This window comes from Camponotus floridanus, unplaced genomic scaffold (assembly GCF_003227725.1).
Source record: "Camponotus floridanus strain SB8 unplaced genomic scaffold, Cflo_v7.5 scaffold104, whole genome shotgun sequence".
In the NCBI taxonomy this organism is placed as follows: Eukaryota; Metazoa; Arthropoda; class Insecta; order Hymenoptera; family Formicidae; genus Camponotus; species Camponotus floridanus.
The window spans coordinates 5,694-29,752 of NW_020229220.1; the positions used below are offsets into that span (position 1 = coordinate 5,694).

The 24,059-nt window shown below is 28.6% G+C and overlaps 2 protein-coding genes and 1 long non-coding RNA gene across 6 annotated transcripts; 2 read left to right on the forward strand and 1 right to left on the reverse strand.

Moving 5' to 3' along the window:
* Positions 1-8,093: 8,093 nt before the first annotated feature.
* On the reverse strand, positions 8,094-9,157 carry LOC105258810 (histone deacetylase complex subunit SAP18). Its single transcript, XM_011270319.3, has 4 exons — positions 8,976-9,157; positions 8,745-8,851; positions 8,423-8,617; positions 8,094-8,311 (listed from the first exon to the last, which is right to left on the reverse strand). Exons 1-4 carry the CDS (start codon positions 9,045-9,047, stop codon positions 8,218-8,220), a joined length of 468 nt encoding a protein of 155 aa, XP_011268621.1. The 5' UTR covers positions 9,048-9,157; the 3' UTR covers positions 8,094-8,217.
* Positions 9,158-9,746: 589 nt separating this feature from the next.
* On the forward strand, positions 9,747-15,465 carry LOC105258811 (dual serine/threonine and tyrosine protein kinase). 4 transcript variants are annotated; one of them, XM_025410996.1, is made up of 5 exons: positions 9,747-10,433; positions 10,937-11,104; positions 11,188-13,623; positions 13,981-14,220; positions 15,209-15,465. In XM_025410996.1, exons 2-5 carry the CDS (start codon positions 10,981-10,983, stop codon positions 15,238-15,240), a joined length of 2,832 nt encoding a protein of 943 aa, XP_025266781.1. In that variant the 5' UTR covers positions 9,747-10,433; positions 10,937-10,980; the 3' UTR covers positions 15,241-15,465. The 4 variants fall into 4 exon arrangements, with proteins under 4 accessions (XP_025266781.1, XP_025266785.1, XP_011268622.1 ...); XM_025411000.1 differs by having other exon boundaries at positions 13,981-14,124; XM_011270320.3 differs by lacking the exon at positions 15,209-15,465 and having other exon boundaries at positions 13,981-14,622.
* A 2,044-nt stretch (positions 15,466-17,509) lies between these two features.
* LOC112638727 lies at positions 17,510-21,493 on the forward strand. The gene is made up of 3 exons (XR_003123135.1): positions 17,510-17,581; positions 17,947-18,000; positions 21,409-21,493. It is a non-coding gene; the product is annotated as an uncharacterized LOC112638727 (long non-coding RNA).
* The last annotated feature ends 2,566 nt before the right edge of the window (positions 21,494-24,059 follow it).

Below are 24,059 nucleotides of genomic sequence, written 5' to 3' on the forward strand. Positions count from 1 at the left end.
GAATTTGTTGTAGATATTGTTTTTAAACTTAATGTAAAGCCAAATGATTAATTATTGTAATGAAATAACTTGTAATATGATAAGTGTTATACACATATTAATTTTTTATAAATTTATTATTAACTCGCGCATCTGCAATCGAATATTCCGATTATTGTCGAATTATTTATTCGTCGCGTTTTCTCGCGAATTTTAAATCGCACTTATTTAGTAATTTAATTGTTGGTTTCGAAGTTTATTCTATTCATTTTGAATATTTCCTTTGATAATTTACACAAAATGCGCCAGTAATCCAAATACTTTCTTTTACAGTCGAAGCGATCAATAATTTTATTAATGATTCTTTCTCTTCTTTCACGATCATTTATGTTATATAAAACTTATTAAATTCTATTGTTGTATATCTATTATTAATAATAAATTAATAAAGCCGTCACGTAATTATCGATAATGCGGCTTTCGACTTTGGCAATATGAAATATAAACAGTAGCGCGCTATACGTTACCGTTTTGTCATTATTCGCACGGTGGCTCTCGAGTAATACAGTAGTGATAAGGAACGCTTCGTATACTGTAATTTTTTTACTAAACACGATTATGATTAGTATCGAAATATAATTTGCTATAAATATTAACAAAAATTAATTAATTAAAAATTAATTAACGACATGAAACTGTATCACAACGATAAATATTTATCAAATCGTAATCATTCACTACCGCGATTAAAAATTGAAAGGGGATATATAAAAGGGGATAAGAGAATTAAATATAATCTTCCGATCATCGATACTTATTATATTATTTCTTTAACAGTATTAGAATTAAATATATTTCGATCAATGCTTTAAATTTTCTCATTGTTAATTAAACAATATACAATTTAATCGAGAATCGATTAAATGATAGGAATCCAAGATATTGAATAATCACTTTGATGATTGCGAGCTTCACGGATCATAATTATTATTTTAATACTTAGAGTCACAAATATATTTCACTCGTGTCACTTTATCTTGACAATCTAAATATAATTTGGATTGTGAGAGAACACGAAGTAAAATAATCGAATTATAGATGCAAATAATTAACATAACGAAAAGATTCGCGATAAATTGTTTAATAAATAATAAATTTTAATCAATAAATTAAAATATTTCCATAATTTAATATTCCGCGTTAATGTATATTTTATAATATATAAAATATAAAAATATTACAGCAACAAATTATCGATAACGCGGCGTTCGACTTTGGCAATATAAAATATAAACAGTAGCGCTTTATACGTTACCGCTTTGTTATCAGTTGCACGGTGACTCTAGAGAAATAAAGTAGTGGTGAGAAACGCTTCGTATATTATAATTTTTCTTGTTAAACACGATTATGATTAGTCTCGAAACATAATTTGCTATGAATATCAATAAATGTTAATTAATTAAAAATTAATTGACGACATGAAACTGTATTGCAACGCTAAATCTTTATCAAATCGCAATCATTGATTACCGCGATTAAAAATTGAAGCAGGTTAAACATAAAAGAGGATAAAAGATTACGTTGTGATATTTCGATCATCGATACTTATTATAATATTTCTCTTATAATATTAGAATATAATATTAGAATTAAATATATATCGATTCAATGCTTTAAGTTTTCTCAATCTTTCTAAATACACAATATAATCGAAAATTGATGAAATTATAGGGATTTAAAATATTAAATAATCACTTCGATAAATGCGATTTTTGCGAACAATAATTATTATTTTAATATTTAGAATCACAAATATATTTCATCCGTGTTACTTTATCGTTCTACTTGATAATTTAAATATAATTTGGGATGTGAGAAAACGCAAAGTAAAACAATCGATTTATAGATGCAAATAATTAGCATAACAAAAGACTGCGTGAATTGTTTGATAAATAATCAATTTTAATCAATAAATTAAATACTTTCATAATTTAATATTTTACGTTAATGTATATTTTATAAGATATAAAATATTTCGGTAACGAATTATCGATAATACGATGTTTGATTTTGGCAATATAAAATATAAACAGTAGCGTGCTATACGATACCGCTTTGTCATCATTCGTACGGTGACTCTCGAGTAATAAAGTAGTGGTAAGAAACGTTTTGTATATTATAATTTTTTTACTAAACATGATGACAATTAGTATGGAAACATAATTTACTATAAATTTTAATAAAAATTAATTTATTAAAAATTAATTAGCTACATGAAACTGTAATGCAACGATAAATCTTTATCGAATCACAATCATTCATTACTGCGATTAAAAATTGAAACAGATTATGCATGAAAGAGTATAAGATATTATGTTGTGATATTTCGATCATCGATCCTTATTATAATATTTCTTTATAATATTAGAATATAATATTAGAATTAAATATATTTCAACCAATGCTTTAAATTTTCTCAATCATTGTTAATTAAATACACAATTTAATCGAAATCTTATTATGCAAATTTAAATTTATATACTATATTTCAAAATAAATTCCAAATTATATATATATTATATAATATATTATATATTATATTATTAAATGGAGTGAGAGTAAAGGATTTGAGAGCTTTTACTCTCATTCCATTTAATTATTTTTTATAGAGAGCTTATTAATTACAATTATTATATTATATTATATTATATATAAAAAAAAATTATATATAATATAACCCTCCCATGGGGTACACCTTGTCGTGGTGGGAGGGCTTAGTACTTGGATGGTGCCTTGAGATTTATTTTAAATTTTTCTATTTACGATAAATCTTATGGTGTCTGAAAGGGAAGCGAAGTACCCTTTCGCGTCGTCGGTGCCGTCAACGTGCCGCGGACGACTGCGCTTCGTAACCGCGTTTTCGCGTTATAGTAATCTCGCGTTATCGCGTTTTCGCTTTTTCAAAATCCCAATTTCGTTTTTGTCAACGAGTCTCTCCTTCCGACGCCAACTAACTGGGATGTTTCATCGAGTCGTTGCTTTGCGACGTACTCGCGCCTTGTGCAACGTGGCACTTGGTGATGCCGGCCGCGCAGAACGTATGTCCAGTATAAAATGTACATGGGCGCGCGGGTTCGAGCTTCGCGCTCGATCGGCTTAGTGATGAACACGCTCTGCTTCGTCAATTGATTTGGCCCGAATCGGTTAGAACTCGATCGATTGTTCGAAATGGTCGTCAATGGGTCCCTTCTCTTTGTTCGTCTACTCTACAGCCACACGCCTAGCGTGTGTTAACCCTGTCGAGGAGTCGAGTGGATTCCCCTAGGCGCGATTTTCGCTCGGTAAAAGGGGTTGCCTCCCCATTTTCTAAATTGCTGAATGTTAGCTTTTAAAAAATGTGGGTATCCTCTTCTTTTACCGTCTATCAGCCTTGTGTACTGCGCTAGTGATATAGCATCCGTGCGGGTCACTTGAAATCGTGCTTAGCGGGTCCAGGTTCGATACGAGATAGGATAATTATGCGCGAAAAAGAGCTGGTGAACTTTATTTTCCTCTATTCCGTCAATCGTTTCGTCTTCTTTCCGGTTCGGGCCTAATCTTTGCTCGTTGTATCGTTGCATTCCCGACCTGTTGGCTCGAAATTGATTCTCGCGAAATGAAATGGGATTTTCGCTCGTACCGAAACCGGGAGTGTGGGACAAAGTATATATATATTAAATATATACATCGCGCGACAAAATTTTTAATCGTACCGAATTAGTGCGGGAGTGCCGTTTAGTATCGCGCGTAACGAAAATAGCGATATAAAAATATCGCTCGTGAGTGCGGGAGTGCCGTTGAAAGTATCGCGCGTCAACAACATGAGAGGAGGAGGAGGCCTGGGAGAGGCATCTTGCATCGGCGGAGCAACCTGATGGTGAATATTTATTATTTGTATATCAATTGTTATAAATTGTACGCATAATAATTCGATCTTATTATTTAAATGAATTAAAAAGAAAATTAGAGACAAAGATTTTTATAAAAGTTATATAAAACTTTTTAAAAAACTTTCTTGAAAAACAGTTTTAAAATTTTATAAAATTTTCCCACACGTGTTTATCTCTGCTTATTATTTTACACATCGGATATAAAATTCCGCGCGATAAAAATTTTTTGAAATTTTGATTGCATTTTGTGAGCATTAATATAAATGAATTTTATATTTGTATGTTACAGACAACTAGCTTCGATAACAACAACTCCGCTGTTGCGCATCAGTGCCGGTGAGTGAGAAAAACTTTTATTTAACTTTAAGGTAACGGATTCGTAGAGATTGTAGATTGTAGATTGTAGATTGTGAATTGTAGAGTAAGTCCGTTGCCTTAAAATGGATGAGCTAGGATAGATTAAATTAAATAACTTTTAATAAATTCTTTCGAAATGCTTTGCATCTATTGCAAAAATATATTGAAGTATTAATTTAAAAAAGAGAATCAAGAAAAGAAAATTTTTTTTGTAAAGCCTTGACTAGTTTATTAAATCAAGAGCACGCATTAATAATTTTAACAATTTTATCAATTTTTGATACTACTTTATTCTTATATCGCGCACTTATTTTATTCTAATTTCTTATATCATAGCTCATCCATTGTAGAATTTGTTTGTAGATATTGTTTTTAAATTTTACTTTAACTTAAAATAAAGCCAAACGATTAATTAATTAAATAATTTGTAATATCATAAAAGTTATACAGACACATGAATTTTATATTTTATTAGAAGATATAATATATAGAAATTTGTTGTAATTTGGCTTTATTTGAGTTAAAATAAAATTATATTCAAATATTTAACAAACGATCGTAAAATCGAGCGATCGTTACGATGAGCGTGAAATATTTACGCTTATTTGCCGGTAATTAATCGGCAAAAGAAGGAGTGTTTATCTCCTTTTTCGATCTCTGATTAGAGATCGAGCGAGAAAGTGGCCAGGATCAATGAAAAGTAAGTTCAACTGGCCTGAAGAAAAGCTTTACGTACAATAGTATGTAATGTCGGACATTTATTCACGCGGTTAGGGCATGCGGTTAGAGAATGTAATTAGAGCACGTAATTAAAGTATACGTGATTAGAGATAGGCTTTCCTCGAATAATTTCATTTAATCGAGAAATAGGATTGTTAAAGCTATTAGGTGATCATTAAGATTTTTTAATTTTCCTTTCAAAAAGTAAAGGATTGTTAGGGCTATTATGTGATTAATTTAGCTGATTTTATATTATGTATCTTTTAAAGAATCAGGAAATGTAGGTTTAAATAATATTAGGGAAAACAAATTAATAAATATTTCAATAATTATATTATTAATATTAAGAATTTTTAAGGGATCAATATTTTTTGAGTATTTTCTAATTAATCTAATTATAAATCTAATAATCTAATTCTAATTAATAAACTCTAAGAGAGTTTTTTTCCCCACGTAAAAAAAAAAGGATTGTTAATTTATTTTGTATTACATTTCAAATTATGTAATATTATATTTTACATTAACTTTTTGTATTAAATTCTGTAGTGAAAGAAAATGAAAAATTTTGCCTTCTCGATGATATTTCCATCTTAAGGAAGGCATTTGCCGGCTGAGGAGGTTTGAGTATTTTAATGAGCCTGAGAGCTATGCCGGCGGTAACATACACCGATATTCGTATAGACTTTTCTTATATTTAAAATAATTTTAAGTATGATCTTAAATATAAAAGTGAGTAATGAATACCGATCGTAGTTATTGATAGCGTCATCTATGCCGGACATGTCGAAGGGGAAATGTCAGACTAAGAGAAATACCAAAATTATATAAATATTTGTTATATTAATTATATTAATATTTTTAAATAAAATAAAAGAAAAAGGGAATAATCGAGAAAAAGGCAACTACAGTGATTTGAATATCTATACCTGAGAACAAATAGAAAGTATTTCGATGGACTCCATAGGAAGGAATAAGCATGACACAAATGATGATAATTTTTATAATTTTAACACAAAAGAATACAATAAACCATAATAATCCAAGAACTCGAAGAAGAGGAGATTTCTATTGGATAGAAATGCATAATGATTGAAAATAATTAGAAACTAAAAGACAGTGTGCAATCTATTTATTAATAATAATACTATTTTGTAATATTTTGTATATTAAATTTTATAATTTAGTACATTATATTATATAAAATATTAAGCATAAAAATATTATGCTGGTAAGAAAATTATAATAAAAGTATATAAATAATGTTGACTATATTAGAATAGAACATATAAATTCTTTATATTTTATATAAAGGAAGAGATATTTAAAATATTTTGCAACATCTATATTTTTCGAATATATATATATATATATATATATATATATATATATATATATATTTCTAAACATAACGCAAATATTTCAGAATAAAGTTGTAGCGTCATACTATATATACATATATATATATTATATGTGTGTGTGTGTGTTTATTTGTGTATGTGTAGAGAGAGAGAGAGAGAGAGAGAGAGAGAGAGAGAGAGAGAGAGAGAGAGAGAGGGAGAGAGAGAGAGAGGACCACAAAATTTATTTAAAAAATTAAAATTAAAAATTTATTTATATTTATATACATATATACATATATATACATATTTATATACATGCGTTTTGCTATACAGCACTGATGGCATTTCGTGTACTACAGGCATTTTTTACATAGCACGGAACAGAATCAGAAATTGTGCACATATATGTTACCCTCTGAGAACTTTCGTGGACTTTGGCTTTGTAGTTCATGTCCACGTTTTTTAGATTAACAGAGGGCGTATCGCTTTCAGGGATCACCTAAAAGCGGGCCATGACACCTCTCAGTCTTCTCTCTGTATATACAATGTATATACACATGAATGTACATAAATACCTGGTGATATATATAATCATGGCTCAGCTCAACTTTTGTTGCACTTTGGCAGGAAAATGACGTTGGACATATCGAGATAATTTTCATTGAGCTCCAACGCATAAAACCGAAATCGTCGACACCAAAATCTCATAACAATATATGATTGCACGTGATATATTCAATATTTTTAATTACAAATGTGTTCAACTCGCGAAAATTTGTTATAATATTAATATAAATAAATATAATATAAATTAATATAAATTAATATAATATAAATTATTAATAATATTCACTTTTATATAATAATCAAAAAATACACAAAGCAATTCGAATACGAATTAACAAGATCATCCGGCGCGTTTCAATCGAGTACCCGCGTTATTTGAAAGACTCGCAACTCTCTGTTCGCAATATCGCAAGATGACTTTTGAAATATCAAAATGATCAAAGCTACAATTTCGCAATAATCTACAATTATTCTTAGCATTATAAATGCTCCAAATCGTTCTCGATTGATCAAGACAAAAAAATCTGTTCCTTAATCGTGCATGCGATCGAATAAATTATTCAGAATATATTTATAGCGCCATATAAATTACACTTTGCATAGCAATTAACTTTGTTCGTTTTAATAACATATATTTGCCGCACTTAATATACATTTAATTTTTAACGCGAAAAAATGCAACTACAGGGAAATAAATGCACTAGCTAAATAAAATTAATAGAGCAATAATATTCAATAATTAATGCAGAAATAAAGATCGAAATGTGTCTTAATATATAAATATATTAAAAATATAATGAAGATAAATCAGAATGACAATTACAAAGCATTAACATACATATGAATGTACAAACCTGAACTTATTATATTTTTTCTACATTCTGCGGCAAATAACTTAAATAATTTGAAATATGCTGATAATTTGTCGATTTCAAATATATGTAAAAAATAGATATCGAAATCATAATTTTAATAATTGTACGATTATAATTTCACTATTTTCACTTTGTCATAATCAAACATTTCGAAAAGAAGATAATGTCAAATGGAGTGCGTCCAATATATATTACTAAATATTTGAGTTCTATATTGCAAATAATTTTTCATATAACATAATTTTTATACACGTATAATAAAAATATTTATAAATGGAAAATATTAATACTAAAATTTAGAGAAATGAAGAAAGATGATTATTTATTTTTGTTATTTATGAAAAAAATAGAAAGTTTGTCCAGAATTACAGTACGTCATGTAATTTTATAATCACTTATAATAACCTTATCTTTATCATAAATTTTAACATTCTGAGATTATTATATTAATTAGTACTGACGTAAACCACCACGTCTTATTGCTGGTTGCATCATTCTATTTGGTGGTGTTATTGATATATCTAAATAATCTCCTATAGTGAATCTGCAATTGCAAAAGAAGTATACATATATATACATAAATATATATATATATATATATATATATATTTATATAACAAAAAATATTTCTTATATATTACTTAAGGTTACTTACCTTGCTTGTGCAAGAGTTTTGTTATCATCTGCACCCTTCTGTCCAGAACACGTAACACCAATTTCACGCATACGATAACCAGAATTACGAAGTTCAGGAGTGACTAATGAAAAATCAAAATATGTTCCTTTACTACGAGCATCTGGATTTACTTCTTTAACCAAGCCTGTAATTTCTCGCAAAGTAGCGTCCATCCTTCAAACAGAAATAATTACAAATTAAGGACAATTTTTCAAAATTTAAAAATTAACGTGAAATTAACAACAATCACAACATAATTGAACTTTATATAATATCTCCAATATTATATAAATCAATGTACCATGTATATATTTGCAGCTCATTTGAAGGGACATTTCCTCTGCTATATTCCATTATATTATGATGACGTCCATTATTGCAGAATACTCGTAATAAAAGAGGACATGTCTGAAATATAAATAGATATTATCATGTTTATGCATAGTTATAACTAACAAAATATATTTATATATAAAGTGTAATAATAAATATCTCCAGATAATTTGTTATTGTTTTCATCGCGTATGCATACTTTTTCTCTATCCACTGGTTTCTCAGGAAGTTGTTTTTCATCGACTACCATAGATTCCAAAACCGATGTCATTTTTAGAATTATATAATCAGAAACTGTAGCAATCCGGAAAAATCCGACAAAATATGTCAAAAAAGCGCAATCGCTTGTCGACAGTCTTTAAAAAATAGAAGAGTTGAAGAGGTTAGAGAGATAGATTTAAGAACCGTTTCCATAAAAGTAATATTCCATACGTTTTATGATAAGCTGTGTTCCTTGTCGTTTGATTGGCTACTGTTGCAAGAAATTTTCGGAATCCTAGAAATTCCCTATCCAATAACCAATCGGCACGTTCGATTAACTCGTAGGGTGGCAAATGTAATAAAGCCCTAAGTCCCCTTCTATTGATGTACATATCTGAAAATACTGATAAATGATTGAAAATTTCCACGGAAATAATTATAGACTCATACATAATTGTATGTAATTAAAGTAAAATAAAAACTCATTAGACTCGTACATAATTGTATGTAATTAAAATAAAATAAAAATCAAGGCTATTTCATATTGAAATTATTATTTTTCAAATAAAATAGGATTGATACGTGATGAATAAGGTTTAATTTGAATAAGGAATTTTATATTGCACACAAGTCATATAAAATAATATATTGATGTATAAAATAATGAGTGACAGTTATTTTACATAAAATATTTTCTAAAAATAGCGAGTAAAATTATTTAAATTATGCTATTATTATTATATGCTATTTAATTACTTATTATCCTGACATTTTGGGTGTTATTCGCATTATTATATAAACAACCAATTTATGTTATAAACAAACGCATTGCTTTTATGGATTATCCTATAAATTTGAAATTTTTCATAAATTTGTATTCATATACAAAAAAGCTTAGAAACACAAATTTATGTAATACAATGTATCTTTCATAAACGTTAACGAAACAAACATAATTGAAATAAAAAAAAGACTAATAATTTGAATTCCAGATTCCAGTATGACAGCTGAGCGTCAACAGCTGATTGCACGGTACCACGTGTCCCCTTTTCTCTCATAAGAATTTCTCATTTTATAATTCAACAAATAACTTCTATCGTATATACGTGTAATATAATTCTAATGGAGAGAAAAAGAGCGATGCTGATGGGGGTATCGCTGGCACGTGTGCGTAAATAAAAACATAATGCGTGCCGTTTATCGTGCGTGTCTGGTTCGTCGTGTTTTCTTTTCGCGAAAGACTGATTCGCGTCTCTTAGAAGCAGCTCAACTTAATTCGAGTTCAGTCAGCGGCAATCGAATCAGCAGTATGCGTCGTCGATGCACGTCGCTTCAACGGTACGCGATACGAGACAATCTCGCCTGAGCTATCTTGCGGGTTACTTGCACTCGGATGACCTGCGGTGCGAGCGACGATTGTCCTCGCATTCGTATGGCTGCAAAAAATCGTATTCTGGTGAGCAAAACCCTCCCGAGTTCAGTGATCGGCCGCCTGGTCTCGATTAACTCGCTTTCATGCGATGCCGATCACGCGTGTAAACAATGTCACGATCTCGATTTTCCGATTACGGGATAACGAAACATGGAACGGATTCGGCGACGATAATTTATCCTCGAGAGGAATCTCTTGTTTTGTTATTCGTCCGCTAAAACGCGAGACACTGGATTGATTTTTTTAAATCCATCCTTCTAATACATGATTGCGTGAAAACTATTCTTAGACATGATTCAAACTTTAATATATATCGTTTATATCTTCGTACATATGTGTCATTGTATTGTTGACAAGGCTAGTAAATTTACATGCACTGCTATATAATTCTGTTTAATTTGAAAGTACGAAAATACGTTTATCGTGGATGCTTATTGCAATAACGGTATTTTCTGAGAGTCTTATGTGGAAATGTATTAAACGATATTTTTATTACTCGTCAATATATTGTGTATTAATGTTAACAGGACATTTTGTGGAATACATAAATGACTAAAGTAATGTGAGAAAAATGGTAAGCAATTTACCACAAGAATTCAGAAAATACCAGCGGAACAGGAATCAGTTACGTCAGATATTTGAGGAGACACAACGTACATTGGAATTCATAAAACTTGAAAACTTTTTCCCTGGAGGTAATTGTGCATATATTTAAAAAATTCAAATCAATAAATTACAAACATGCAATTAACCTTATTTATACATATACTTCTTGCAGAGAACATTATTGAGGAATTATTGCCTCCTGCAGTTTTGAATAGAGTGACACATATTCTTGATAATTCTCCAGCAATAGTCATTTTTGGACAAGATAATAAATCCAAAGCATCGTTGCTTAATAAATTACTTTCCCTTGATATTTTGCCATTGTCTAATGATTCATGGAGATGGGTCAAGATCACTTACGGTCATACAAATCATGTCAGTCTCACGTTAGGTTTGGAATATGAAGTAGTTGAAACACTAAAAGCCAATGAAGAATCGTGGACTACACTTCCCATCGAAGATCTAGCAAAGTCAATAAGCGAAGACATCAATTGTCCAACAGTGTTGGAAGTAAAATTAAATCAAGCAATATTGAAAGAAGGTGTTCAAATATTTGTTGTTCCAAATAATGGTGTGGTAAAAATTCTCGCTAAAGGTTCACTCAAGATTTTACCTATATTTCTTTATGCTCTTGGCGAGCAACCATTGACTGAGGAAAATTTGGAAGAATTGAAAGATTTGAAGGAGACTTATCCATATAATCCAATTCTATTCATATCTTCAGTCGCAAATATTTCATTGGATGGCACAGACGCGGAATTGACCGAGTCTGAGCAACATAGTTTACAAAGTCGGACAGAAGTGCCAAACGTTTCTACAGAATCCAAAAGTAATGATAGTATTAATATTGACAAAATGAATTCACTCGGTCTAAGATGGCTAGATCAATTAAGTAGTCTAGGATTTCTAGGCATGGAAGAGTCTGTGGAAGTTCATCAGTTAACGTGGCTTGTTGGCGAGCAATACGTTAATAACTCGAGTGATTTAGTGGATTCATGCAAAAAGACAGATCGCGTTTTACATTTTACATGTGGCTGCTTGCAAAGCTATCTAATTAATGCTAGTACTTATTTGAATGAAATACACACGACTAGTTTACGTAAATTTATTTTAAGTGCATTTGACATGGCACGAAAAATACAGATCACTCCTAGAAGAATACAATACGCCCAACAAAAGGAAAATGAACTTTATGCCAATCTAATGAAGGTTGTTAATGAGCAGCAAATGGAATTAACAGAGCTAATGCAATGTATTATTCAGGAAATGAAAGACGATATATCAGGATCTACCAGTGATTTTCTTCAGTATCAGACTGTTCTTTTTGATAATAATGAACATACAGAATGGACAGTTACTGTTCGCGTTGCAACGTCGGAAGTTCAACGATTCGTGCTGGGCCGTTTGGGCGAGAAAGTTGCAAAGGAATTCGTAAACTCGGTCAATTGTCTTCGAGAGACCTTTATCGGAACGCTTCAACGTTGTTTAATAAGTCTCGAAAAGACTTACGAACACGACAGTAATTTGTTAGCCAGTGATGCCTTAAAACAAATACTTTCTGCAGCATACAATGTAGAATTACACAATTCATCACCATCCTTAGTACATTCATTCTTAGAAAGATTAAGACAGCTCTTTAAATCCTTACCGTTACCATGGACACCTACTCCGACTTTGAATGCAGCTTGGAGGAAGAAGATTACTATCGATATTTTAAATTCCTTATCAGCGGCTAGATTAGCGAGGACAGTTTCCACGCAGTTCAGAGACAAGTTAAAATCCTCTCATGACGCTTTTCAGACTGCCCTAAAGTCTCTGGAGAATTATTACTCGGGGAAGCTGGAGAGGACCGAGGAACAGAGGATAGCTATACGAAAATATCACGCGCCCAAACTAGCCAAACTCGCGTTAGAATCCACATCAATGATGGATGCGATTTGTTTTGGGATTCCTCAATATAGCAAGGAGATTGGCAGAGGACAATACGGTGTAGTGTTTGCATGCGAAGGTTGGGGTGGAGCACCAGGACCATGTGCGGTAAAATCCGTTGTTCCACCGGACGACAGACACTGGAACGATCTTGCGATGGAGGTTTACTATACCAGATCGATACCGGATCACAAAAGGATAGTGAAGCTTCGCGGATCGGTCATAGATCAGTCGTATGGTGGAGGATTCGGACTGGGCGCTGCAGTTCTCTTGATCACCGATCGTTTGAGTCGTGATTTGTACTGCGGTATACATGCTGGTCTTTCATGGTTGGAACGTATACAAATAGCAATAGATGTATTAGAAGGAATACGCTATCTTCACTCACAAGGCCTGGTTCATCGAGATATTAAATTAAAAAATGTCTTACTTGACATGGAGAACAGAGCTAAATTAACTGATCTCGGGTTTTGTATTACTGAAGCTATGATGTCTGGGAGTATCGTGGGAACACCAATTCATATGGCACCGGAACTTTTGTCTGGTCATTACGATAGTAGTGTTGATGTCTATGCTTTCGGCATCTTGTTTTGGTATATATGTGCTGGGAAGGTTCGATTGCCATATGCATTTGAGCAATTTCATAACAAGGAGCAATTATGGACAAGTGTACGGAAAGGTACTATTTTATTACATACGAAGGCATTTCTATTCATTCTATTAAAAGTTTTATAAAAATTCTAAAACATTGCTGCCTACATTATAAACTATGTATTCAAAAGATTTAAATTCTTTAATTAAAAATGTCTATTTTGTATTATATTCAATATAAGTAAAAACCGACATTGAAATTTCTCTATTAAAAAATTCAGAATTAATTATTGAATTATTGATATAAATTATTTATCTCGTTAATTTTGATTGATTTGAATGCTACATATTAATGGAATTTGATTTTAATTTATTTGTTTGTCTCAACTGATATTTTGCTATAAATATTATACAGAATGTTAAATCCATTGTTCATACATATTAGGTCTTAGGCCTGAGAGATTGTCACATTTTGACGAAGAATGTTGGACGTTAATGGAACAATGTTGGTCTGGAGAACCATCCAAACGACCATTGCTTGGTGCTATTCAACCAGTGTTAGAGTGTATCCAACAAAAAGCAGAAAGAGGCAAGTCCTTACAACAACTCTCCACATTACAAGAGAGTTCATCATCTGAACAAACAAATTCTGCGCTAGCATTAGCAGAGCCTAATAATCAAAGAGGTGCTGTATTTAGTCCGCTTCTTCCTAAACGAAAGGCTTTTAGAACTGTGAATCCTGTCATACCTTTCCACACAACCAAATTTTTCCAAATGACTGTCTATTCTCATATGTTTGTTCAAATGCGAGAATTTTAGTCAATAATTGAATATATTCATGCTATGTCATATTCTGTTAAATATATATATATATATATTTATTGATATATTTATTAATTGGAATGCGCTTGATATATGGCTGATACATTCTTATTTTCTGATTTAAAATTATCTTTAGTAGTATTTTTAGTAGTATTTAGCACAGTATTAAAGTGGCGAACTTTATGTATAAATTGCATTTTTTTTTTGCACAGAACACAGCATATTTATGCTCTTTTTTTATAAAGTCACATTATTGATTCTTGCAAAATATAATTTATAATTAAGCTGCGCTCATAAAATCATTCCATACATATTAATAATAAATATTTTATAAATTATATTTTAACATTTTTACACATTTTACAGTCATTATATATAAAAAGTTTCTGCAAAATTTTTTACTATATATACATATATATATAATCATCTGATACATATTTTTATTGATAATTAGTGAAATGCATGTGAAGTTTTTTTTTTCTTATATGAAAACATTTATTGCTGTAAAATATATTATTTTAATTGTTAAATTATTTCTTAAAACTAATTGTGATGATTGCATGCTTTAATTAAAGAAAAATTAATAAAAAATACAAGTGGAAATATAAATAGTTAATCATGAGAATGTATATTATTAAAAAATAAATAAAGTTTCTCACTTTTGTACTTGCTATTGATGCATACTTATTTTGTGTTTTATAAAAAAACCTTCGCACTATATTATATATATATTATATACTATATTATATACTATATTATATATATATATATATATATATATATATACATCTATACTTTGCATATAGATGCTTGTGTATGTAATTGTAAAATTTATTTTATATTGCTTTCAGATACATTCTTCACAACAAAATCTACAGTTTGAAAAGATTTGGGCAGATATTACCATTAGTTTTAATGGTAATTAATATTAATAAATTGTATATATATATATTATTTTTTTATTATTAGATGCTTAGATAATGATACTAAGTAATATAGAGATTATGTATGGAATAATTTAATTGAAGAACACAGCATAAATGTAAATAATCTGTATATATTTTTCTAAAGAGAGGATTAATAATCTCTTAAGGTATGCGCTTTTATTTTAATTAACTTTTTCAGTAGTATAGTTATAATGTACTTATAGAAGTAAATATAATAGTCATATCTTTTTGTATTAAAATGTTTATTAATATTTAGGTAATTATTATTTTTACATCTTGTTAATATTAATATAATCTATGATTCTCTCTTTCTAATTCTATTTTATTACATTTCAAAGAAAAAATTTTTTTTAAATTTCATATAAATTTCAACATGTTGATCAGAAAACTATTGTAAAAAAATTATCCAATCTTCTAGCCAAACTTTTCTTAAGATTCTTTCATTCATTTGATTATAATTGTTGAAAATGTATTTATATGTTACATGAAATAATAGAATCTATCAGAATATTTTTTCTTTAAAATAAATTATAAGATTTTTATTAGAATGCAATAAATTTAATTATAAATATTTAAAATGCAATTTTATCAATATTTATAATTAAATTGTAATAATTTAAAATACAATTTTATCAATATTTTACCAATATTATCAATATTATTCTATTTTTAAGTAAGATATAAAATGAATTGACAATATTGACAGAAAATGAAAAGTCCAAGTTATTATATTAATCAAAGTTAATAAAAAATATTCTGATAAATGGACGATTGAGAAATCTAAATATGTAAAATTTTTACATGATAATTATTAGGTTCTGAGTAATTAAACCAAGCCATATACTGTAAATTTCATAATAATAAGTTAATTATCCATCAATGTGATATATGATATAGATCAATATATTTGATGCCTATGACTGTTAGTTAAGAAATGTTACATAAAGTATTATCTTTTATCAGAAATGAATTAAATTTTTGCTTTTATAATAGTAAATGTTTTTATTTTAAATAATATAAACATCACAAAAAGAACATATCAAAAAAGAATTATATAAAAACAATTTTATTTGTAAATTTGTAAATATTCTTTAACAAAATACTTAAAAAATAGTTACATAAAATATTCCAACATACATATATATTTGTTTACAGTAACAAATCAAGATTACATTTTGCTTTTTCTAAATCATGTAGAAATTTATAAAATTGCCCTATTGTCATTTCAGTAAATATATTCTTGATTTTACCATCATTATCAATACGTAACTTAAGTTGTAGAAATGACTTTGCAACATTGTCAGAATCATTACTTGCTGCAGTTACTACAAGAATAAAAACAATGACATTATTATTCTTTAATGATTAAACTATCACTAGCATTATATTATTATTATTAAAATCAGTATTAATAAAAATATAAACAAACATTTGTGATTTATACATCACAAACTATATTATTTATTGCTAAAATTAGCTAACATGTCTAATTTTGACAGAAAATTTTTCCCTTTTTGAGAAAGAAATTTAGATGTTAACTAATAACAATCAACATCTAAATCTCAATGTATTTTAAAATGCGTATTGTGCTAATACATATTGTATATATTAGACAATGAAAAATAGAATATTCTTTAAAGGATATTAATATAATTTAATGTGAGGGATACGAGTGTCCCTCTAAAAATACGATAAATATTAACACTTCAACCTTTAACAAGAATCAGAATCTTACCTCCGAATCTCCAAGATATATCAAGTATCTTGCTGATATTTTTTTCCATTTTTTTTAATTGGTGCACAAGATTTTAAATATCTTACATATGGCAGATTTATTTCCCATAAAGAATTGTTTTGTTAAGTTGGAATCAGAATAACCGTGTCGACATTTTTGCTGTTTATTGATACGATCAGCTGACAGATATGACAATTTTCTCGAACAGCAGCGCCATCACATCTACTCTTGAGAATTGGATTATCAACTTTACCAACTTATCGATGTACTGTCGGTAAAATCGTCGATTATTTGAAAAATAATTTCAACCCCCGGCAAAAGCAAATGCGATGGCGCTGCTATTCGAAGGATTCAACGTTGTAACAGAAACTGGCACTCTCCGGTTTCTCTCTGATATAAATTAGATTTTCACAAGTTCACGAGTTAGGTCAATAGTAATTTTATTACACAGTCATTACTTCCACTTTACTAAAGCATCATACTGTACCGGTTATATATCAAAATGAGAAGGGATTGATAATCGTCTTGATAAGTGCAAAAGGGTAAGTGTCTTCTTAATACATTTGAATGAAATACTTTTGAATTTATTTGCAATCTTTTATTATCAGCATCATTTTTAATTGACATAACAAATATCTTATGTCAGTTGTATAATTTTTAAATTTTTAAATCTAACGCGTGGAATACTTTTATTACGTGGAATATTTTATTTTTATTTTCAATTAAAACTTCGACACCTCGAAATCGTTATAGTGCAATCTTACGTAAGAAATTTTCTTATTGTATCTTTTATCGTAAAGTTATTTCTTAAGTAGAAAATACACGCCATTTGGGGTCAAAATATTATATGTGTTTGCTACCTGAGTTAATTATATAAATATCCGTTCTTTTACAATTTTTGCTCTAGATTGCGAAACGATCGATCGTTATTCCAGATATATCTGCAGGCTGTCACTTCAAGGTAATAACAATCCTATTCCCGTGACACGGTTTCGATTGTTTGCTAAGATTGACGGACACTGTCCGTAACATATGTAATATATGTGAATCGATCTTTAGAAATAAGATTTCTTATTAGAAACAAGGAATTTTTTAAAATTGACCTGTCAATCGCAAGAATCAAAACCGTGCGAATTCGCGTTACTTTCGCGCGTGCTTCGAAGGTATTTCACATAGAAAGAAAGAACGTGAAGGAATTCAAATTACTATACTTCCTGTTCATGTCGTCACCTCTGAGTGGAATAGTTATGCTATGCTATTGCGCGTGAAGTAAGGAAATGAGTTTTATCGACTCTTATTTATGACTTCCATCTTCTTTTCTCGGTTTTTTCTTCCATAGATTTTATAAATATATTATTACTCAGTTTTGTGAATTATACGATTTTATAAATTTTTGCAAGATTTTACAAGATTTTATGAACAACATTTATATAATTTCATCAATATCTTTATAATTATTTATTCTTCATTATCTTATGTTTTAAACAATTTATATTTTTAATATTTTATAAGAAATAATAAAAGAAATAATTTATTGAAATAAATTAAATATTTTTGTAAATTATTCATACTTTTTATAAGTTCATTACATATATGAAATATGACAAGTAAAAGCATTGTTTGGTGATCGATTATATATTGTGCTAAACCAAAGCATAATTCTTATATATTTAAACTTCTTCAATGTTTTCTTATGTTTCTAAAATAAATTTTTAATTATAATTTAAATTATTATATACACTATATAGAATTGCACTATTATTTTATTTTAAGCTTGACATAATTGCATAGAAATAATTTGTAATAAATTTGAGGCTTTTATATATATATTAGAATTTTTTAATTTTTATCAATATGAGATTAGAAAGATCAACTTCTTATTTATAAAAAAATAAAATAATTAAAAATAATATTAGTTAATTATATCTTCTTGGAAAGAGAGAATATATAAATATATTTTATATAAACAAATATTTTACATATCGATTTATTTTTAGATAGTTTATTATTTTAAAATTATGTATCGACGATATTTCTCTTTTCTTTTATAATAAATTTAATTATTGTTTCTTATTGTCTTTATTATATTATCTATTTTTTGTTTAATATTGTTTTAAAGTTTTTTCTAACATTATATTCAATTTATATACATTATATTTATAATTACATTATATTTACATTAAATTTACATTATATTTACATTATATTTATAATATATAATACATTATATTTATAATATACATTATATTTAATATACGTAAATATTTATTAAACAAACTGAAAATGCTCATAATTATATGTGTATACAAGTGATACTTATATTGAATATTCTTAAAACTATAGAGTTGAAAATTAGAGAAATTATTGATCTTCAATAAAATTGCAAGAGCCATTCATTTTTAATGGAATAGTATTGAATATACGCAATATTAGATCTTGGATCTTGACATGGATGACAGATATTGATTTTCGATAGAACAGAACTCGATTAATTACCAATAGTATGGAAAGTGAAATTTTTAATTGAATTAGTAATAGATTTCCAGGTCGTATCGGAAATTTTATTAATCACATGAATCGGATTTTAAGAGTCCTATTTATCAATACTTTATCAATACTTATTTTCTTTGAATCACATTTATATTGATATTTGATATCTACAATTGGTTGATATTTGATATCTACAACTGATTCCAATTTTAATGATAAATTCTTTGGCAAGTATGCATTTAATTTTGTAAACAAGATTGTTATTTCAAAGATTCTAATCTTATCTGTGTTTATTATTATTTTTAGTACATATGTGTGTATGTATTATATAAGAAATTATCGATTTTTATTATTAATGAAAAAAATTATTTTTTATTAATATTGTTACATGGTTAACTTATACTTATTGTTATTGCCTTTCAGTCTTATGATTTAATCAGGCAATCTCGATTAATGTTTTCCTAAGAGAGTAATCTAAAGAAGGGAATTACATGTCTGATCAAACTAAGCTATTACACAATATCTCGCGGCAGTATTTTAATGATGATAAGATCTAATGGTACGACGCAATTTTAGTTTAGACATATTTTAGTTTGCATATAACTCTAGAGATTCTCACTAGCGATGGCACATTAATTGGTAGTGAGTTACAAAGGCTTGTCATGAAGATAAAGTTTGTATACTGTCGCAAATTACTCAGCTAAGGTCTTTGTTGTGCTGCTTCCGGCAAACCGAAAGGAAAATACATGAAAAGTTTTATTATTTCAGTTTTTCTGTGAGTTTCCAGACTTGTATAGATGTACACAATATTATTAGTGATTTATGTTCAAAATAGAAAGACATTCAAAAATAATTATTTATAATAAAATATATATATATATATATATATATATATGTTATTTTACCAAAAGATTTGTTAAATAATCGAGAAAAAACATTACTCATATAACTATAAATATCATTTAAATTTATATCGATATAACACACATAATTCATAATATGGGATAAATTTTTGCACATGTATGTTATATATTGCACGTGTGATATTTTATATATGTATTAAAAATATAATATTATAATTATATAAAATTATTATATCATAATAAGATTAAATTATAATTATAATTAATAAAAATTACTTTTTTAAATTGTAATTTTTAATTGATAATTTTATTTAAATTGTAGCAAATTGACATTTAATTAATTGTTAATTTGTTCTGTTGTCGATAGAATATTTATCCAAGTTTTATGAATAACTATTGAATTAGCGCTGAGAAATTGAATTTGATTAATTTTGAAGTTCTTTGACAAAATTTTGTAATTCTGAATAATTTCAGAACATTATTTCTACATAATTTCAAACGGCTGCTTAACTTTTTTAATTAATATTTATGTAAGAATATATTTATATAAGAGTACAGTTAATTGCAAAAAGTCATAGATATTTGATCGAGCATTAATACATAATATTTTTTTTATTTCATCGATGAATTAAAAATTTCCATTGTCGAATTTCTTTGTAAATTTAGTGTAACTTTTATAGATTATCGTAAAATATAAATTACATTTTAAACGAATTATTTTGGATTTCATGCATTTTTATATCTTCTCTTCAATTCGACACATATTCAGAAAAGCGATTATTTTATCTTTAAAGTTAACATAAATATAATATTATAAAGTTAGCATAAATATAATGTGATATTATAAAATATTTAAAAATTTTAATAGTACATGTATTATTCTAAACAATAATATTTTTTTGCTATATGATATTATTTATTTTGCTATTTCAATCAACCATTTACTATGCAAGTATTTTAAAACAACATCATAAAAAGAAATAATTAATAATTAATATTGAAAATTTATATTTCAGATTATTGATTAGAACCACCAATTGATCGTAAGAAGCCTCATTGATTTTAGACCTCGATATTTCCCGCGGCCTCAATACCATCATTCCTCGCATCTCTACTGGTGAGTAAAACTTTTAAAACTCAGTCCAACAGGCTCCTGGAAGCTTGCCCAGTCTCAGTCCACCGTTCAAAAAGAGAATAGCAGAAAAGAAGAAGCGAGCCGTCTTCAGACACCATCTCGCATCTTTCTAGGATGTCTTTTAATATTCCGGCTTGTTGCAATGAGAGAAAAAAATCTTTAAAAGAAGAATAAAAAAGAATTAGGTTAATGATATGCACCCTATTCCGCTTGCGATTTATTAATGGCAATATTGAGCTTCATAGTATAATTGCAATTTCCGCGTATCGCACATGAGTGTGTGATCGAGATCCGGCATGTGGAATATTTCAAATTCTTATCAGTCGATCGGGTTTAAAACGACACTGTGAGTCGCGCAAAAAAAGGGAAATAACCGGGCGCGGTTATCATGGGAGAAAGAGAGAGGGCCAACAGGGTAACCCAGCACCAATAAATCCTTCGAGTGTGGTGCGCGTAACAAAAAGGATCCGGCAAAAAGGGAAAAGCAAAGCGCATTTTATCTCTCTCTCTCTCTTTTTCTCTCTCTATATACGTGCTCCACCAGCTCAGAGAGAAGGTAACAACTTCATTTCCCCTCGCATTCGGTTCCTCGATTGTGGGCAGGAAAACTAATAAAAGGGGATGTTTATCCCGGGGGTGAACATGACTGCCGCGTAAACCGGAAGTAAATTTGCGACGCGAGCGAGTTTATTTGTTTGGCATTAAGCCGCCATAAATTAAGAGTTGAGTACGGCTGCGTCGAGGATATGCGAATATCGGATGCACGGCGTTTTGCAGAATGTAGCTTACATAAACCGCGGTCATTGTTAGTGAACAATGTTATACTCATTTAAGCGGTGAAAAAAGTACGAACGTATGATCGAAAAAACTATCTCTCTACGCTGCAACCGGCTTTAGTTTGGATATTACACGGTCTCTGTTTATTTTAATTAAAAAAGTAAAAAATTTATATAGTTAATAAAATTACATAATTAAATATCATATTTTCTCTTTGAAATATGTATGCAATAAATTCGATTAGAATTTACGGAATTATTAGAATGAATTATTATAGTTCTTCGCAAGATTTTCCCTTTCTTTTTCTTTAAAATTTTAAAAACAAATTTAAACATAATTTTTTATGCTCAATATTAACATAGCTAGATTCGGGAATAAATTACATTCTAGAATACATAAAGTAATTTAGTTGCATATTCTGTGAACAATATTCAAGTCTTACTATATTTGCATACGTGATGCATTGACAAGTATGCCTCTTGTCACACTAAAAAGTGCTGCTTTTTGTTTTTGAAGAACTAGTCTCGATAGCTATAATGATACATTAACCTGGAGCTTAAACTCAATTTTGACGTCACAATTTGCCGCTCATTTTAGAGAGCAATTTTGTGCTTTCGCATCCCCCGAGGAACCGATTACGGCCGCGAATTTATGAGAACCGAAGTAAGGGTGAAAACGGAAAGAGGAACTTGTTGCGTTCGTAGCGTTAATTAGTTGTGACGTACTAGTAACGAGGTGCAGCAGCTTGCGCATGATATTTCGTATTGAAGAAGGTTTTTGTAATGTTTCTTGAGAAAATTGAAAACTTTATTTTCCGTAGCGTTTCTAAAAAATCAAAGTATAGAATAATTTATCAAACAATATCTTCAATTCTTAAATACACAGATTTGTCTTTGAAACATGTGTAATGAATATTTCGAATATAAATAATTTTAACTGCATCAGATATTTTTAGAAATTATCATGAGAACTAGATATTAAATGATATAATTTTCAATTGCACAAAAGTATTTTCTATTTGAAGTAGAGAGTAATTATTGTCTATAATTTTTTCATTATATGTAAAGTTATAGATATTCCATATGTCGTTAAACAGAAAAGAGAAAACTAAATTAAAAGTTACGATGAAACTTTTTATTGATTGATAAATTCTGTGTGAAATGAATGATATGAGTGAGTTCAAGTTTATTCTATAAAGAGTAACACTAAAAAATAGATTTTGATTTATATTTTAGGTCTCTAAATTCTTCGTATGTATAACAGAGACGAAAGAGAAATATGAAAAAATAAGATTGACTGCTCCGTCACGATATTAATTTTATGTGAGCATTCTCCGATATTTTTGTTCATTAAAATATAGTGAAATATGCAATTGTGTTACTACGACTGTTCATTACGTTATCCATGTATTGCATCTTGTGAAAATATTGAAAAAATTTTGCATCGAATATAAAGATGGCAATACTAAATCATAAATTTTTATTACAAGAGTTTAAAAAAATCTAAGTTTCTAAAAAATCTAAATTTTGCTATTTTTTAAATATAATTTCATTTATTATTAGTTAATATTTTAAAAAAGTATAAGAAGAGTTAGGAAGAGAAAATTTTAACTAAAAAAATAAAACTGAATGATTGAAATTTGCACTAGAGAAGTTTTAGAGATACTGTTTATACAATATCATTGGAAATAATTAAATTTGCGATCGAGAATTGCGTGAACAGCCTTAGTTTCGAGCAAAGCGCAATATCCGATTA

What these genes read in the sequence shown, in the direction of transcription:
- LOC105258811 (XM_011270320.3), top strand. Translation starts at nt 10,981, where the DNA reads ATGGTAAGCAATTTACCACAAGAATTCAGAAAATACCAGCGGAACAGG. An exon ending in TGAAAACTTTTTCCCTGGAG is followed by an intron (nt 11,105 to 11,187) that starts GTAATTGTGCAT and finishes TACTTCTTGCAG; the next exon opens with AGAACATTATTGAGGAATTA. An exon ending in ATGGACAAGTGTACGGAAAG is followed by an intron (nt 13,624 to 13,980) that starts GTACTATTTTAT and finishes CATACATATTAG; the next exon opens with GTCTTAGGCCTGAGAGATTG.
- LOC105258810 (XM_011270319.3), bottom strand. Translation starts at nt 9,047, where the DNA reads ATGACATCGGTTTTGGAATCTATGGTAGTCGATGAAAAACAACTTCCT. An exon ending in GAGCTGCAAATATATACATG is followed by an intron (nt 8,618 to 8,744) that starts GTACATTGATTT and finishes TTCTGTTTGAAG; the next exon opens with GATGGACGCTACTTTGCGAG. An exon ending in AAAACTCTTGCACAAGCAAG is followed by an intron (nt 8,312 to 8,422) that starts GTAAGTAACCTT and finishes TTGCAATTGCAG; the next exon opens with ATTCACTATAGGAGATTATT.